The following is a 16,192-nucleotide window of genomic DNA, read 5'->3' as shown; positions in this document are numbered from 1 at the left end:
TCCCCCTCTAAATCCTGGACTGATGGCTCCTAACTGCTCACCTGTCTGCCTGCCTAATTGCTCTTAACTGCCCCCCTGACAGCCTAGTCGCCCCTGCAGTCCATTCAGTCGTTCATACAGTTGTTTCGGTTGCAATGGTCATTTAGGCTTTTGTATACACTGAGTGGCCAGATTATTATGATCTCTGAATGCATAATAATCTGGCCACTCAGTGTATATCCTATATAATAAAAGACTAATATGCAAATTGTTTCCGTGACCAAGAGACAGGCCAGCCAACCGTCCATATCCCCTTCCCCCTGGCCAGGCTAGCAGGACCCTACCCATGCATGAATTCATGCACCGGGCCTCTAATATATATATAATTACACACACACACACACACACACACACACACACACACACACACATTGAGTGGTCAGATTATTATGCGTTCAGAGATCATAATAATCTGGCCACTCAGTGTATATAGATGATAGAAAACAATTAAACTCAGCAATGTTCTTATTATCTTCCTTGGGAAATGTGTAAAAAATTTTTTCTATCTCCTTTTAAGGGAAAACAGTGTATTGGCAAGCAAACATTCACCTATGAGAGGAATCAGTTTCCTGACTAATAAGTGCTTGAATGTGTACTCTGTTCCTGCCTCAGGGGGCTCCTTGGATGGCACTGTGAGAGGTCAGTTTCACTTGACCCCTGGATCATTGTAATATGCTTGAACCTACTTGTATGTCCCATGCACTTCTCAGCTCTAATGCAGTCATTGCTATAACCAGGGAATGGAGTGAGGCTGGGAGATTCCACCAGGAGTCATTCTGTTGTTGTCTGCTTAAAGTATATAAACTGGCCACAAGCCCCTAAATAATGTTATCTAAAAATGGGGCTCAAAAATGGCCATTATTATCAGAAAACTCATCTTACTGATATGTAATAAACACACTGGTGACTTTATTATGTGAGTAGAATTTAAAGGAAAGGGAAGTATTAATATTAATTCCATACTAGATACTAAGCATTTAACACATTAATTTATTTACTTTCTTCATAGTCACCTTCTCAGGGAGTACAACTAAAACTGGATGCTCCTTCACAGCATCACATCTCATGTGGGGTTCTTTCTTCACCATATTTTCCTACTCAGCACTTAACATCTTTAGTATTCTTTACTTGCATACTTTGTTAAGTGCCCATCTTATCCCACTAGAATATCAACTCCATGAAGATAGGGATTTTTTTTTTTTTTGTGCCTGTCTTGTTCATTGCTGTATTTTTTTAAAAAATATATATTTTATTGATTTTTCACAGAGAGGAAGAGAGAGGGATAGAGAGTTAGAAACATCGATGAGAGAGAAACATCGATCAGCTGCCTCTTGCATACCTCCTACTGGGGATGTGCCCACAACCACGGTAAATGTCCTTGACCGGAATCGAACCCAGGACCTTTCAGTCCGCAGGCCGACACTCTATCCATTAAGCCAAACTGGTCCCGGCTCATTGCTGTATTTCTAATACCTAGAGCAATGAGCGACTGATATTAGGTGCTCAAGAAACATATATCAGCCGAAACCAGTTTGGCTCAGAGGTAGAGCGTTGGTCTGCGGACTGAAAGGTCCCGGGTTCAATTCCAGTCAAGGGCATGTGCCTTTGTTGCGGGCACATCCCCAATAGGGGGTGTGCAAGAGGCAGCTGATCGATGATTCTCTCTCATTGATGTTTCTAATTCTCTATCTCTCTCTCTTCCTCTCTGTAAAAAATCAATAAAATAAAATAAAAAAGAAACATATATCATGTGCATACTCACTGTGAAACAAACATTTACTTACCTGAGGCATTTTTGTTGTGTTATATAGTCTATGCATGCTCATGGACTTATTTATAGAAATAAGAAGATTGGGGGAAAACCAGAGCCAGAGTTAAAGAACACAGCAACCAGCTTGTGACTTAGTATTTCTGCAGGTTACTCTTCTTTGAGAAACCAGTCCTTACTGTTGAGCTTCTAACCTGCCTATCAGATGCTGGATGACAGACACCCCTACCGATCTCTTTGATGTCCTAATCTGAGGTCACCCTTCTGCTGACTTCCTCAAAGGGATTTTGCTCTCTCACTTCATAGCCTTCCCTATTCTGGGAGTGGCCTTTCCCATACTTTACCTAGTTAGCTCCCAGTTCATTCCTTAGTTCTAGTTCAAATGTCCCTGCTTCATAGATGGGGACACAAGAATGAACAAGTGCAGTTCTTTTTCTTATGGAGCTCACAATAGGAAAATGTAATTCCTCTAGTAACTGAAGTGCTATCACAGGGATACTGTGCATATTTTGGGGATATAGTGGAAGTCATGGGCACCAACAAGATTACTAGGAGTGGCATCTAAAGTCAAAAGAGAAAGGGGGCCAAAAATAGAAGATAGCCCTTTTTGTTCATATAATCAAGTCAGACTCAGAGAAGTCAATTTAGACTTTTCTCCTAACTTAGGGAGAGTGGAGGTGAATAGAAAAAGAGTAGCCATGAACCGTGGGTAATCTACTGAAAGTAGCTGTCTGAATGTCACACTGAATGATGAATTCAGCCTGGATTAAATCATATAGAGGTCAGGCCACAGGCATATGCCTATCAATGTTATTTCTTATACATCCATTACTCCTGCATTTTCACTATTTATATTCTGCAGAAACTCTGAAATAATTTTTCTGAGGTAATGAATTTAGGCTTTTATGTGCCCCAGTATCTCTTGATATTGCTTCATCTTGACCAGTTGCTCTTGGGACAACACAGATACACTTGGACCATAGGCTGTGGCATATTTAAAATGGAAGAAAGCTTGAAGGTCATTGAGTCTAAACCCTTATTTTAATTTTATTTATAAACACTTTTTTTTTTAATTTGAAAAGCAATATTAGTCCTTTACTAGCCCAACAAAGATAATAACTATTTTTTAAATATTTCCTTCAAGTCTTTTAATGTATTTTTTTACATTAGCAGTCATATTGGATGTTTAATTTTGTCTCCTGATTTTGCTACTTAACATCATGCCATATATAGTTTAATTCTTTACTATGCAGTCCTCATCATCATTTTAACTGTTTTACTAGTTTATCAAATGATCCTACCTAATAAAGAGGGAATATGCTATTTGGCCACCACATCCTCACAAAGATGGCAGCACCCAGCCCCCTCAGCCCTGCCTCATCTAGCCTGTCTCCCAGTCCCTTCAGCACCACCACATCCAGCCTCAGTCCCCCAGTTCCCTCAGCCCCACCTCATTCAGCCTCAGTCCCCCAGTTCCCTCAGCCCCACCTCATCCAGCCTCAATCCCCTATTCCCCTCAGCCCCACCCCATCCAGCCAGAATTCCCCATTTCCCTCAGGTTCCCCACAGCCATGCCTCATCCAGCCTCAGTCCCCTAGTTCCCTCAGCCCCCCTGGGGTGTGGCAGGCACTGTGCATCTCATCCAGCCAGAGTCCCCCAGTCCCTTCAGCCCCACAGGGGAAAGCAGTTAGGTATGATCATGTCAGCAGGGGAGTAGTTAGTTGTCAATCAGGCTGGCAGGGGAGTGGTTAGAAGGCTATCAGGCTGGCAGGCACAGTAGTTAGGGGCAATCAGGCAGGCTAGTGGTTAGGGAGCCAGCAGTCCCGGATTGTGAGGGGTCCCAGATTGGAGAGGGTACAGGCTGGGCTGAGGGACATTCTCTCTCTCCCCCTGTCCATGAATTTTATGCACCGGGCCTCTAATTTATAAAATAATTTTCTTAGCCATTCTTTAATTGCTATATTTAGTGTTTCCAGTTTTATATTGATATATATGTAATATAACAATATATTATAAGTTGTATATAATTAACTAGTGGCCCAGTGCATGAAATTCATGTACATTAAAAGGGAATTAATTAGTAGAAATATTTTAATATTGCTATTTGCCCTTTCTCTATAATAGAAGTGTCAGAGATGAAAGAGAATTAGTAAAATGTATATGAAAATTTTCCTTCTGTCAGAGTCTGGGGCATGCCATGAGACCCAGAGTCAAGTCCCGCCCACCCATGGCTCCTCAAAATCACACAAGATCCAGACCCAGGAGGCCCCACTTCCATTGTGTGAGATCCAGACTCAGCTGGCTCCACCTTTGACAAGCCCTGCCAGGGAGGGGGCACAGCCTCAGGTCCCCTGGCCTGGCGCTGGGTGGGAGACACAGCCTCAGGTCCCCCAGGTGGGGGCAGAGCATAAAGGCCCCGTCAAGCCCTGCCAGGTGAGAGGTGCAGCCTCAGGTCCCCCAGCCCCACACCAGGGTGGGTGGTGCAGCCTGAAGTCCCCTGTCAAGCCCTGCTGGGCAGGGGTGTGGCTTCAGGTTCCCCAGCCCAGTGCCAGCGTGTGGGCGGGGGAGGGAGGAAGGGCCAGGGTGTGCCCTCAGGTCCCCTGACCCAGTGCTGGGGTGGAGGGTGCAGCCTGAGGTCCCCTGCTCTAGCCCAGCACCATGTAGCCTCAGGTCCCTGCTGTTTGCTTGTTAAGGCTTGTTACGGGAACTCAGCCTCCGCTGTGGGTGCAGCCATCTTGTGTTATAGAAACCCCACCTCTACTGTGGGCACAGCCATCTTTGTGATGATGTGATGGTCAATTTGCATATTCCCTCTTTATTAGGTAGGATAAGAGGTAGTATGTCCCCACATACGATGTTTCCCTGTCTTGGTCTTTACCTTGGGCTGGATTCCCAAAGTCTGTAAGGAATGTTTGAGAATGTGAGCACATGTATAGCAAGGACTGCATGAGCCAAATTGTTTTTGAGAGAGGATTAGAACAGCTGAAATCACTTAAACTCTTCAGAATTCACTTTCATCACCTATTTCAGTAAATTAAAGGCTGGAGAAGTTAAACAAGTACTTGATGTCACCAGGTTTCTGTGCTAAAGTCTGTCCTGTGACACAGAAGCACTGATCTGGTTCAGTGTTTAGACTCTTTAGGTTGCCTTTACATATACTTTTCCATCAATCAGTGTATCCATTTGCTGAAATGCAAATATTCATAAATATTCCAGATACATTTGTATTTAAAGTAGAAATAAAATCACTTTTACTATTATTACTGTCCAGAAGGACATAAATACTTATTCTCAGAGGGACTTGAGATTACATTGTTAACATTCATTATATATTTTTCAATATTTTCCTGCCTTCTAGATACTGTACAGAGTATAGATATATAATGATATAACCCACTTCACTGAAAGAAAATTTTATTCTTGGCTGAATGGAGTTCTTTCCAACATTCTTCCTTGATTCATAGAGATTGTCAACATTTTGATTATGATGGAAACAACACACAAACACAAAAATGCATACACAAAAACATGCCCAAAAGCATAGAGATCTGATACTTCTCTAAAATCTGTTTTTTAATGACATATGAACACTAGTTTATAGTGTATTTAATGCATTAAACATTGCTACAAAAATGTTCACTTTGTTTTTTCAACAGAATTAAGTGTAGCAGTAGATAAGTTGGATGTGTGAGGACAATTTGTTTCAAATACAGTAGTTCAGAGTTACAGAGTTGTGTATATTGATAGTTATTTGTTTTCCTTTTTGTTAAAGGTCAGTCTAGCTCCACTTCAGAGAATGCTATTGGTGATGTCTATAAAACTCAAGTTCCCAGAAGCACAGCTCTCTCTCTTAATTCCTTCCAAGCTGTCAAATACTATTCTACAGTCATCCCTTCCTATGATGTAGTTGCTGTAACAAATCAGAACATTTCAGTTCATTTTCCATCAGCTGTGCCCAAAGTCTCAAAATTTCTTCCTCAGCAATGCAATTCTGTGATGGGACAGACATGCACAACACATCCCAACTGCCTGGTAAGTCTTCTGGGGTCTTGGAAAAGATTGAACTCTGTCATTCCAGCCAGCAAAGGCCTTGATTTGCGATCTGCTGTGAATACTCTGGTCAGAAATCACTTAGACTTTGGATCAGGTGTATTAATAGTTAATAGGAAGTGCAGAAGTGTGAGAAGACTGGCCAGGCTCCCGAAGACAGCAGCTCCCACAGACAGCAGCTGAAGTTCTAGAGTGATATCGTCCCTGTGCATGGGAAGTTCCAACTAAGAATTCTGGGCCCCTCATCCCAGAGTGCCGGAACTGAGAAAGGTGCCCAAGGAATATCAGGCTGTGAAAAGCAGTAGGATTTCTGTCTGCAAGGGAGAGATGGCTGGAAATGAAGGTACCCTCTTAAAGGGCCAATACGCAAAATTTTATGTGCAGTCATTCACCATGGGCTCTGGCAGAGGGAAAGCAGAGTGGACTATAGCTGTGTGAGAAGAAACTAGGCTTGGGGGATTTGGTGATAGAGTTCAGAGAACAGCTGCCTGGAACCCTGTGCTGAGTCATTCCCCCATACTGCAGAGGACGTCTTTCTAAGACAGATCTGAGTTGTGGGAAGCCTGTAGGGAAAATCTCTCACCCCACAACATGGAGTTTACACCTTGTTGTGGTCTATAGCCTGAGACACATTAAGAGACTGGAAGTAATTGTCATGCAGGCAGAAGTAGATCTCTAGGTACTTTGAGTTTGCCTGATCTGCTTCTGAACCCAGGGCTAGGAAAATCAGACCTTAGTGTGCACCTTGGTCCTTTCCAAATGCACCCAGCCCCAATAGAGGGAGCCACAAACTATTGAATGTTGATACCTCCAATCAGGGTACTCAGGGCTAGTCACAAAAAGTGTCTGACACTGTCCTGAACCAGAGATGCTCCAAAAATACTAGAAGTCATAGCAGATCTACCTAATACATAGACATAAAACTAAATAGGAAGGGGAAAAACAAGCCCCAAATGAAAGAATAAGAGAATTCTCTAGAAGAAGAACTAAATGAAACGGAGATAAGGAATTTATCAGATATAGAATTCAGAATAATGATGGCAAGGATGCTCAATAGCATGAAGAAATATAGAGAAACTATGAAAAATTACCAGAAGGAAAGGAAAAATGATATAGAACACATAAATAATATATCAGAGGAAATAAGCAGCAGATTAGGGTATTGGATCAGTGAACTAGAAGATGGAGAAAAAGAAAAAATCCCTCAAATAGAGAACAACAAAAACAAAAAAGCAGAGGACATATTAAGAAAACTGTGGGAAAATATGAAACATAACAATATCTGCATCATAGGCATACCAGGAGATGAGAAAATTGAGCAAGGGATAGAGAACTGGTTTTAAGAAATAATGGCAGAAAACATCCACAAACTAGTGAAGGAAAAAGTCACACAAGTTCAGGAGGCATAGAGAGCCCCAAGCAAGAAAAACCCAAATAGGCCCACACGCAGACACCTCAAATTAAAATGCCAAAATTTAAAGACAGAATCTTAAAGATAGCAAGGGAAAAGTAATTTATTACTTACAAAGGAGCTTCCATAAGGCTGTCAGCTGATTTCTCATAAGAAACTCTATAGGCCAGAAGGGAATGGCATTAAGTATTCAAGGTAATGAAAAGCAAGGATCTGAAAACAAGATTGATATAATTAGCAAGGCTATCATTGAAAATAGACTGTAAAATAGAGCTTTCCAGAGAAAAAAACTAAAAGTGTATGACCACCAAACAAGCACTATAAGAAATGGTTAGCCGAAACTGGTTTGGCTCAGTAGTAGAGCATCAGTCTGCGGACTGAAAGGTCCCAGATTCGATTCCAGTCAAGGGCATGTACATTGGTTGAGGGCATATTCCCGGTAGCGGGTGTGCAAGAGGCAGCTGGTCGATGTTTCTCTCTCATCGACATTTCTAGCTCTCTATCTCTCTCCCTTCCTCCTCTCTGTAAAATATCAATAAAATATATTTTTAAAAAATGGTTAAAGGCACTGCTATAAGGAGAATAAATAGAGAAATGTAAGCATACAAAATAAAAATGTTAATAAATAAGTACCTATCAATAATAACCTGAAATGTAAGTGGATTAAATGCTCTAATCAAAAGACATAGGACAGCTGAATTGATTAAAAACAAACAAAAAAACAAGACTCATCTATATGCTGTCTACAAGAGACTCACCTCAAAACAAAAGGCTTACACCGAATAAAAATAAAGGGATGGAAAATATTTTTCATGCAAAGAGAAACAAAAAAGTTAGGGTAGCAATACTCATAACTGACAAAATAGACTTCAAAATTAAGGCCATCATAAGAGACAAGAAAGATCACTAGATAATACTAAAGGGATCAATCCAACAAGAGAATATAAATCTAGTAATCATATATGCACCCAATTTAGGAGAACCTAAATATATCAAAACACTTCTAGAGAAATTTAAGCGAGAGATTAACAGCAATACACCAGGTTTCCCCAAAAATAAAACATCCTCCGAAAATAAGAACTACTTATAGGCTTCCTTCTGAGTGAAATATAAGGCATCCCCCTGAAAATAAGGCCCCCCCAGGCTCTGTCTCAGAATGAAAATTAATTTACCGTAAACTGGTCGCTAGGGCCCCCCCCCCCCCCCCCGAATGGCATCTAGCAACCAGTGACAATATGCGGAGTCATGACGTCACTGCTGTGTGGAGGCGGAGCGGAGCGGAGGTAGGAGTGAGCAGTGAGCGCAGGGCAGGAGAGAGGAGGAGACTTTCGCAGATGCGTGAAGAAGAACAGGAGGATTAGAGCAGATGGGACGAGGCAAAGGTGGTGAGTGCTGGTCTGTCTCTGGACCACACAAGCAGTTATAAGGAAGTGGGTCGATTTAATGCTGCTGCTTGTTATGCGAGGGAGCCAAAGAGGTCTACTAGTCTGGGATGCAGCCAGCACTCACTGCGCTAAAGACATGAAGACATTTCTTCACGAAAGAAAAATAGATCAGATAATGATTCCCACAGGAATGATGGCCTATCTCCAGACTCTTGATATTACAATAAACAAGCCATTCAAAGACAATTTGCGCATGGAAATTAATGACTACATTGAAAATAGAATGGAGAGAAATCAGCGTGGAAACTTTGTGGAACCTAAACTGCAAGAAGTTGTGACTTGGGTGAAGAATTTATGAGAGAAAATCACTGACAGTTGCATTGCAAATGCACTGCGAGCAGGCTACCTTGACAAAAAGTACTCATTTAAAGACAGTGCTGTTGCTAAACATGAGAGATTTGGTCCACTGATTATGAAAGAAATGGAGTCACAAGAAATTCACCAGGAAATTCAGGAATTGGATTGTTGTGATGATGTTCCAGAAGATGATGATATGATTGTCATTGAATAAATGAGTAAATTCTTGATACTGTAGGATTCACAGTTTGTTTGGTATTGACAACTACCGTACTACCGTACCGTATACAGGTAATAAATTTCCTTTATTTTCATTTAACAATAAATGTGTACCGTATTCTTCTTCATGGAAAAATAAGACATCCCCTGAAAATAAGACCTAGTGCATCTTTGGGAGCAAAAATTAATATAAGACACTGTCTTATTTTTGGGGAAACAGGGTAGTAATAATACAGGACTTTAACACCCTTCTGACTTCACTGGATACATCTTCCAGAAAAAAAATTTAATAAGAAAACAGCGATTCTATGGAACACACTGGACCAGATGGATTTAACTGACATTTATAGAGCATTCCATTCCAAAGCTGTAGAATATACATTCTTCTAAAGTGCACATGGGTCATCTACAAAGATAAACCATATGTTAGGAGACAAAACAAGCATCTACAAGTTCAAGAAGATTGCAATCATATCAAACATCTTCTCAGATCACAGTGGAATGAAATTAGAAATCAACTATAGTAAATTTTGCTTGTTTTTATAGTAAAAACAAGCAAAACATTCAAACACATGAAAGCTAAATAGCATGTTATTAAACAACTGGTGCACAAAATTTGTGCATTGGGGCTGGGGGTGTCCCTCAGCCCAGCCTTCACCCTTTCCAACTTGTAACCCCTTGAGGGATGCCCATCTTCCCATTTAGGCCCCATCCCAGTGGGACCTAATTTTACAATCCAAGACTGCTGGATCCCAACTGCTCGCCTACCTGATTGCCCCTAACTGCTTCTGACTGCCAGACTGATCATCCCCTAACCACTCCCCTGCCAGCCTGATCAATGCCTAACTGCTCCCCTGCCAGCCCAATTGCCCCTAACTGCCCTCTCCTGCCAACCTGGTCACCCCTAACTGCTCTCCCCTGCTGGCCATTTTTGTGGTGGCCATCTTTGACCACATGGGGGCAGCCATCTTGTTTGTTGGAGTGACAGTCAATTTGCATATTAGGCTTTTATTATATAGGATGAACGGATTACCAGTGAAGTCAAGAAAGGAATTAAAAACTTCCTGGAAACAAATGAGAATGAACACACAACAATCCCATATCTCTGGGACACAGCAAAAGCAGCCCTGAGGGGCAAGTTCATAGTACTATAGGCCTACCTCAAAACAAACAAACAAGCAAAACCAATAACAACAAGAAAAAATAATAGTAAACTATTTAATTGTACAACTTAAAAAATTAGAAAGAGTACAAGAAGAAAAACCCAGAATAAGTATAAGGAAGGAAATAATAAAGGTTAGAAGAGAAATAAATGATATACAGACTGAAAAATAAAAATAAAAAAAATCAATGAAAAGAGCTGGTTCTTTGAAAAAAAATAGACAACATTGATGAACCATTAGTTAGATTCATCGGCATCAAAGAGAGAGAACCCAAATAAATAAAAACAAATGAAAGCAGTGAAGGAACAACTGAGTGCACAGAATACAAAGTATTGTAAGAAAATAATATGAGCTGCTATATTCCAACAAGCTCACGAATATGGATGAAATGGACAAATTCCTAGAAAAAATACAATCTTCCAAAACAGAATCAGGAAGAATTAGAACATCTTGATTGGCCTCAATTCTGATGAAATAGAGGCAGCAATCAAAAACCTTCTAGCAAACAAACACCTATACTCCTCAAATTATTTTAAAAAATCCAAGAGGAAAGCACACTTCCAACCTCTTTTTATGATACCAGCATTATTCTAATTCCAAAACCTGATAAAGATGCCACAAAGAAAGAGAATTACAGGCCAATATCCCTGATGAACATAGATGCTAAAATCCTCAACAAAATATTAGCAAATCAGACCCAGCAATATATTAGATCATACACCATGACCAAGTGGGATTTATTTCAGTAATGCAAGGCTGGTACAATATTTACAAATCAATAAACATGATACATCACATAAACCAATTAAAAGACAAAAATCACATGATCATACCAATAGATGCAGTACCAATAAAAGCATTTGACAAAATCCAACACCCATTTTTGATAAAAACTCAGTAAAGTGTGTATAGATGGATCATACATCAACATAATAAGGGCCATATATGACAAACCTAGAGTAAACATTATATTCAATGGACAAAAACTAAAACCATTTCCCTTGAGAACAGAAACAAGACAGGGATGACTACTTTTACCACTCTTATTCAACATAGTACTGGAAGTTCTAGCCACAGTGATCAGACAAGAGGAAAAAATAAAAGGCATCCAAATCGGAAAGAAATAAAACTCATTATTCACAGATGACATATACATTGAAAAACAAGGACTTCACAAAAAAACTACTAGATTTAATAAATTTATTTAGCAATGTAGCATACATAATGAACACTCAAAATTTGACTTTTTTATCCTATCCTAATAATAAAAAGCCCAGGGTTGTAACTTGTAATGAAGATCATGATCAAAGGCTGACCACTCGGAAGTCAGTGCTGGGTTGCCATAGCGACCTTCACAGCCATTGCCACATGCTGTGGACTGATCGGCCGCCCCCAGCCCATAGGAGACTGGCAAGCTGCAGCTGGTGGAAAGTAGTGAGCCCAGGTCCAGCTGCCCTGCAATTATGGGGTGAACAGGCCAGGCGGAGCCGCCCTGCAATCACAGGGCAAAGAGCCCAGGCCAAGCCGCTCCATGGTCACGGGGCCAAGAGCCCAGTCCGAGCCACCCCTTGATCATGGGGTGAACAGTCCTGGCTGAGCCTCCCGGCGATCCAGGGGCAAACAGGCCAGGCTGAGTCTCCCTAAGATCACAAGGCGAACAGGCCAGGCTGAACCTGGCCAAGCTGCCCTGCAATCCCAGGAAGAAGCTGCTCCACTCACCAACCTGTGCTAGGGACCTGTTCGGGGCTCATGGCGTGGAGTCCAGGGCCTCTAACCTACAGCCATGGGAAGTCTCTCTTTCCCCAGAGTTAGGAGCAGCAGCCCAGGTCTACCCAGCAGCCTGGTCCTGACTGAGGGTGAGTTCCTGCAGGCTGGGGTTTGATCCCCATGCATTAGCAGTAGGAGACTAGTGCCTTTGTTATTGCTATGTGTCTGGGTTTTAATTGGACAAATGTCCGGCAGTCCTGGGTGCCAGCTTAGCAAAATCTTTTATAATTTTGTCTGGGTTTCCTCAAATTCCCTCAGCCTCTACTCACCCTCTGTAAAGGCCCAAAACAAGTGAGGCCCCTTAAATAAAAATCAGAAGTCTCCAGCAACATTGGTCCTCTCTTATCACAGTCATTTGGACTGGATGGCATTTGAGTATTTATCTAGGCACCATGATAGAGAAACACAGCTCAAGTCATGATCTCTGCCCTTAAAAAATTCACAATCTTATTAGAGCAAGTGGATGATAAAAGCACAGTAATGACATCAAAATGTAAGGCAACAATACAGAGAGGAACAGAGGCAATTGCTAGGGTGATTTTCCAACAATTCATACAAAGAGTATGTGCTGTGAATCAAATAAAAAAATATATGTGGAAGTAGCTGCTTCCCTTCCTATTTTAAAGGAAGCTGGGTTCTATGTGAACTGTGTACTATGCTATGATATCTGAAGCACAGGACAAGGGAGACCCTAAGTGTACTATGCTTTGATATTCGAGTCATTCTTTATTGTTCAATGTGATTTATTTCTGTGTGCCTCAGTTTTGTAATAGTTAAATTACTAGAATAATACATCTTGCTATAAAATATGACTAGAAGATCAAATGATCAGGTGACATTTATTGTTATTTTCTATAAATGAACACAATTTCTGATATGCTAAAGTGATAGGTATAATAGAAATAGTCAGATAGGGAGACCTACAGGCTTGATTACAAGTGAGGCTTCCTATCACAACCCAAATTCATTGCTTAAAAACATCAGGGAGCCAACTAGAAACTGAATGAAATATAAGCCCTTGAAGGGCAAATATAAATTGGATAAGTTTTGCTATTACAAGAGCAAGAAGAAAAAATTCAGATGCAAGAATGAAAACCACATTACATCCACTTTAAGTAGCTGTTAAAGAAAAAGAATGATATACTATGAAAATACTTAATACAGATTGTGAAGATATTTGTTCAAAGGGGATTTCCTAGAATAAATTAAGAATAATAAGATATTTCAGTTAACTTTTTTAAATATGAAGAGGTTAACTGGATAAGAAAAAGGTGTGTAGGGATCCAAAGTTCAGAGGGTGCAGGCGGGAGTGAGGGACTCCCCTCTGTGCACAAATTTCATGCACCAGGCCTCTAGTATAATAAATAAAAGTCTAATATGCAAATAGACCAAATGGGGGAATGACAGGTTGCTATAATGTGCACTGACCACCAGGGGACAGTGCTCAATGCTGGATCTGCCCCCAGCCTGCAGGCCCCAGGTCAGCCAAGGTGGGTGCCAGTCACCCTGCAGAGGGAGACAACCAGCAGACAACCGGGCAATCAAGGGGCAGGCTTGGCCAGAGAGCGGGTGGCCTCCCACAGTAGGAGGCAACCAGTGGCAGTTGCAGGGGATGGAGCCAGCAAGCCGGTGGCACAAGGCTGGCCAAGGCGGGTGCCAGCAGGGCCCCCCAATTACCCCATGAGTCACCCCACAGATAAATCCTGATTGCCAGCCAGGCCTATGGACCTTACCCATGCATGAATTTCATGCACCAGGCCTCTGGTACACTAATAATGAATTTTCTGAAAAAAAAAAAAAACAAACAAAAAAGCAACTAAACAAACAATCCCCTTTACCATTGCAATAAAAAATTAAGATACTGCCGAAACCGGTTTGGCTCAATGGATAGAGCGTCGGCTTGGGGACTGAAAGGTCCCGGGTTCGATTCCTGTCAAGGGCATGTACCTTGGTTGCGGGCATATCCCCAGTAGGGGGTGTGCGAGAGGCAGCTGATCGATGACTCTCTCTCATCGATGTTTCTAACTCTCTATCTCTCTCCCTTCCTCTCTGTATAAAATCAATAAAATATATTTTTAAAAAATTAAGATACTTAGGAATAAAATGAACCAAGGAGTTAAAAGACTTGTACTCAGGAAAGTATAGCATATTGGAAAAATCTATAGAGGAAGATATAGTGCGTTCATGGATTAGTAAAATTAACATTATTAAAATGTGCATAATACCCAAGGCAATCTACAGATTCAATGCAATCCCTATTAAAATGTCAATGGCATATTTCACAGACCTAGAATAAATGCTCTAAAAATTTATATGGAATCATAAAAGACCCCAAATAGCCATAAGGACGAAGTTGGGGGGATCACTATACCAGTACTTTCTGATAACCTTAAAATAGTTGTTAATACTTTTGCATAATAATAATAGCCATCATGTTTTGAGTACTCAATAATTAAAGAATTTGTCAAATATTTTGTGTTCTTAATATGATCTAATGACTCTGAAAAAATCCTTTCAGATAAGTACTATTATTATTTCCAAATGACATCTATGAAATGGAAATAATAGTGACCTTGCCAAAAAGTTTATGAGAAACACATCCCAGAGAATTATAAATAAATTTTAACATATGAAGTATCTGCAAATACAATACTATGGCTAATGATCATCAGTGTACCAACAGGAAAACCAGAGTAAATAAAAAAAGGGTTGCAACATTATTGTTTTATTGTTGACCTATACTTACTGTATGTAGTTTTTGTTGTAAGAAAACTTTTACTTTTAATAATAGTAAATAATACATATTTTAAAACTTGTGGGATTACTCATCAGAATATTTCACATCGTTTTACAAAATCAATTCATATTGCTTTAGGACATAGAAAACATATTTATTACATTATGAGTAAGAACAAGCCAGAATTCAATTAATGTGTGTTTTTTTTTCCCTTTTGCAGCAACAGTTCTGGGCCTATCAATAGCATGTTTGAAATTCACATTCTAGACCACCTTTTTGGTGCAATTTGATCACCCAGGAAGAATGGAATAAAGAATGATCTTGAAAGCTACATCCAGAGACCTAATTTCAAGAGTGTATTGTATGTCTTCCCATAAATGTGCTAAAAGTTTCTGCAGATATAAAAAAGGCAGCAAATATGCTAGACATATGCTTTCCCTTAACCAGAAAGCTGCAAGAACAAATGGCCTAGATGACCCAGACCATCTTTCTCCTAAAAAAATATCCCACATTTTATGTAAATAGTACACTATAAAGAAGATCCACATATATTTGATAAAGTTATATAATTGGGGAGGTACATGGATACAGGTGTCACTGAAGACACAAATACTATATTGCAACTTGATTATATCTAGTTTTACTGAATCATTGTCACTTATTTCTAGATGTGTGTTTCTTTTGTTTTTTGTTTGTTTGTTTTGGTAGATTTGATATTTAGAGTTTCCTTTATTCACCATTCACTAAGATATCATAATTTGAGAGAGGTGTTTGCCTTCCCACTTAACTATTGATAAGAAAATTGATGTGTTTGGTTTTGCATCTCATAATCCCTTGAATGAAATAATAACTAATACATAATTTTTTCCTTAGAATCTTGTTACAGACCAGCAAATATTTTGTTGTTGTTTGTTTTCCATTTCCTCCTCTCTATTAGACATTTAAAAAGGCTATTGATAATAAGGGGAGAAATGTTTTTGTTTCATGTTTCCTCTAAATGTTCTTATGCTTAGTACGTTTTAAACTAAATGTTCAGTTTTGACCCTGAAAATGGTAATCAATTTTTATTTAATAAATATGTATTTCCACTTTTAGTAGTACTATGTAGGGAATTTAATGTTGTGAGATTTTTATTTTTGAGAAATTTAAAATTTACTTTAAGAGCCTAATTTTCATGTTAAATTATAAAACTTTCCTTTGAGGGTGCCTTAAAAGAATTTTTGGATGTTTGAAAAACTTTATAAAGAAACTAGAAATTCCCAACTAAGATTTTATGCATATTATTACAAACTAGTG

At 39.9% G+C, this 16,192-nt stretch overlaps 1 protein-coding gene across 2 annotated transcripts in view; it reads left to right on the top strand.

Annotated features, from left to right (window-relative positions):
* The window catches only part of SOHLH2 (spermatogenesis and oogenesis specific basic helix-loop-helix 2), a 62,385-nt gene extending 46,402 nt beyond the window's left edge, over positions 1-15,983 (top strand). Inside the window, exons 8-10 of one of the 2 annotated variants that reach the window (XM_084879578.1) lie at positions 557-678; positions 5,580-5,839; positions 15,117-15,983. In XM_084879578.1, coding sequence (XP_084735704.1) covers positions 557-678; positions 5,580-5,839; positions 15,117-15,140 — 406 coding nt within the window. In that variant the 3' untranslated portion in view covers positions 15,141-15,983. Of the gene's footprint in view, positions 1-556; positions 679-5,579; positions 8,354-15,116 lie in introns of those variants that run through there. The other variant, XM_084879577.1, reaches the window with a different exon arrangement.
* The last annotated feature ends 209 nt before the right edge of the window (positions 15,984-16,192 follow it).

The sequence above is a fragment of the Pipistrellus hanaki genome (assembly GCF_964339955.1).
Source record: "Pipistrellus hanaki genome assembly, chromosome: 3".
NCBI classification, from domain to species: domain Eukaryota; kingdom Metazoa; phylum Chordata; class Mammalia; order Chiroptera; family Vespertilionidae; genus Pipistrellus; species Pipistrellus hanaki.
This window is presented reverse-complemented; position numbering and strand designations above follow the sequence as displayed.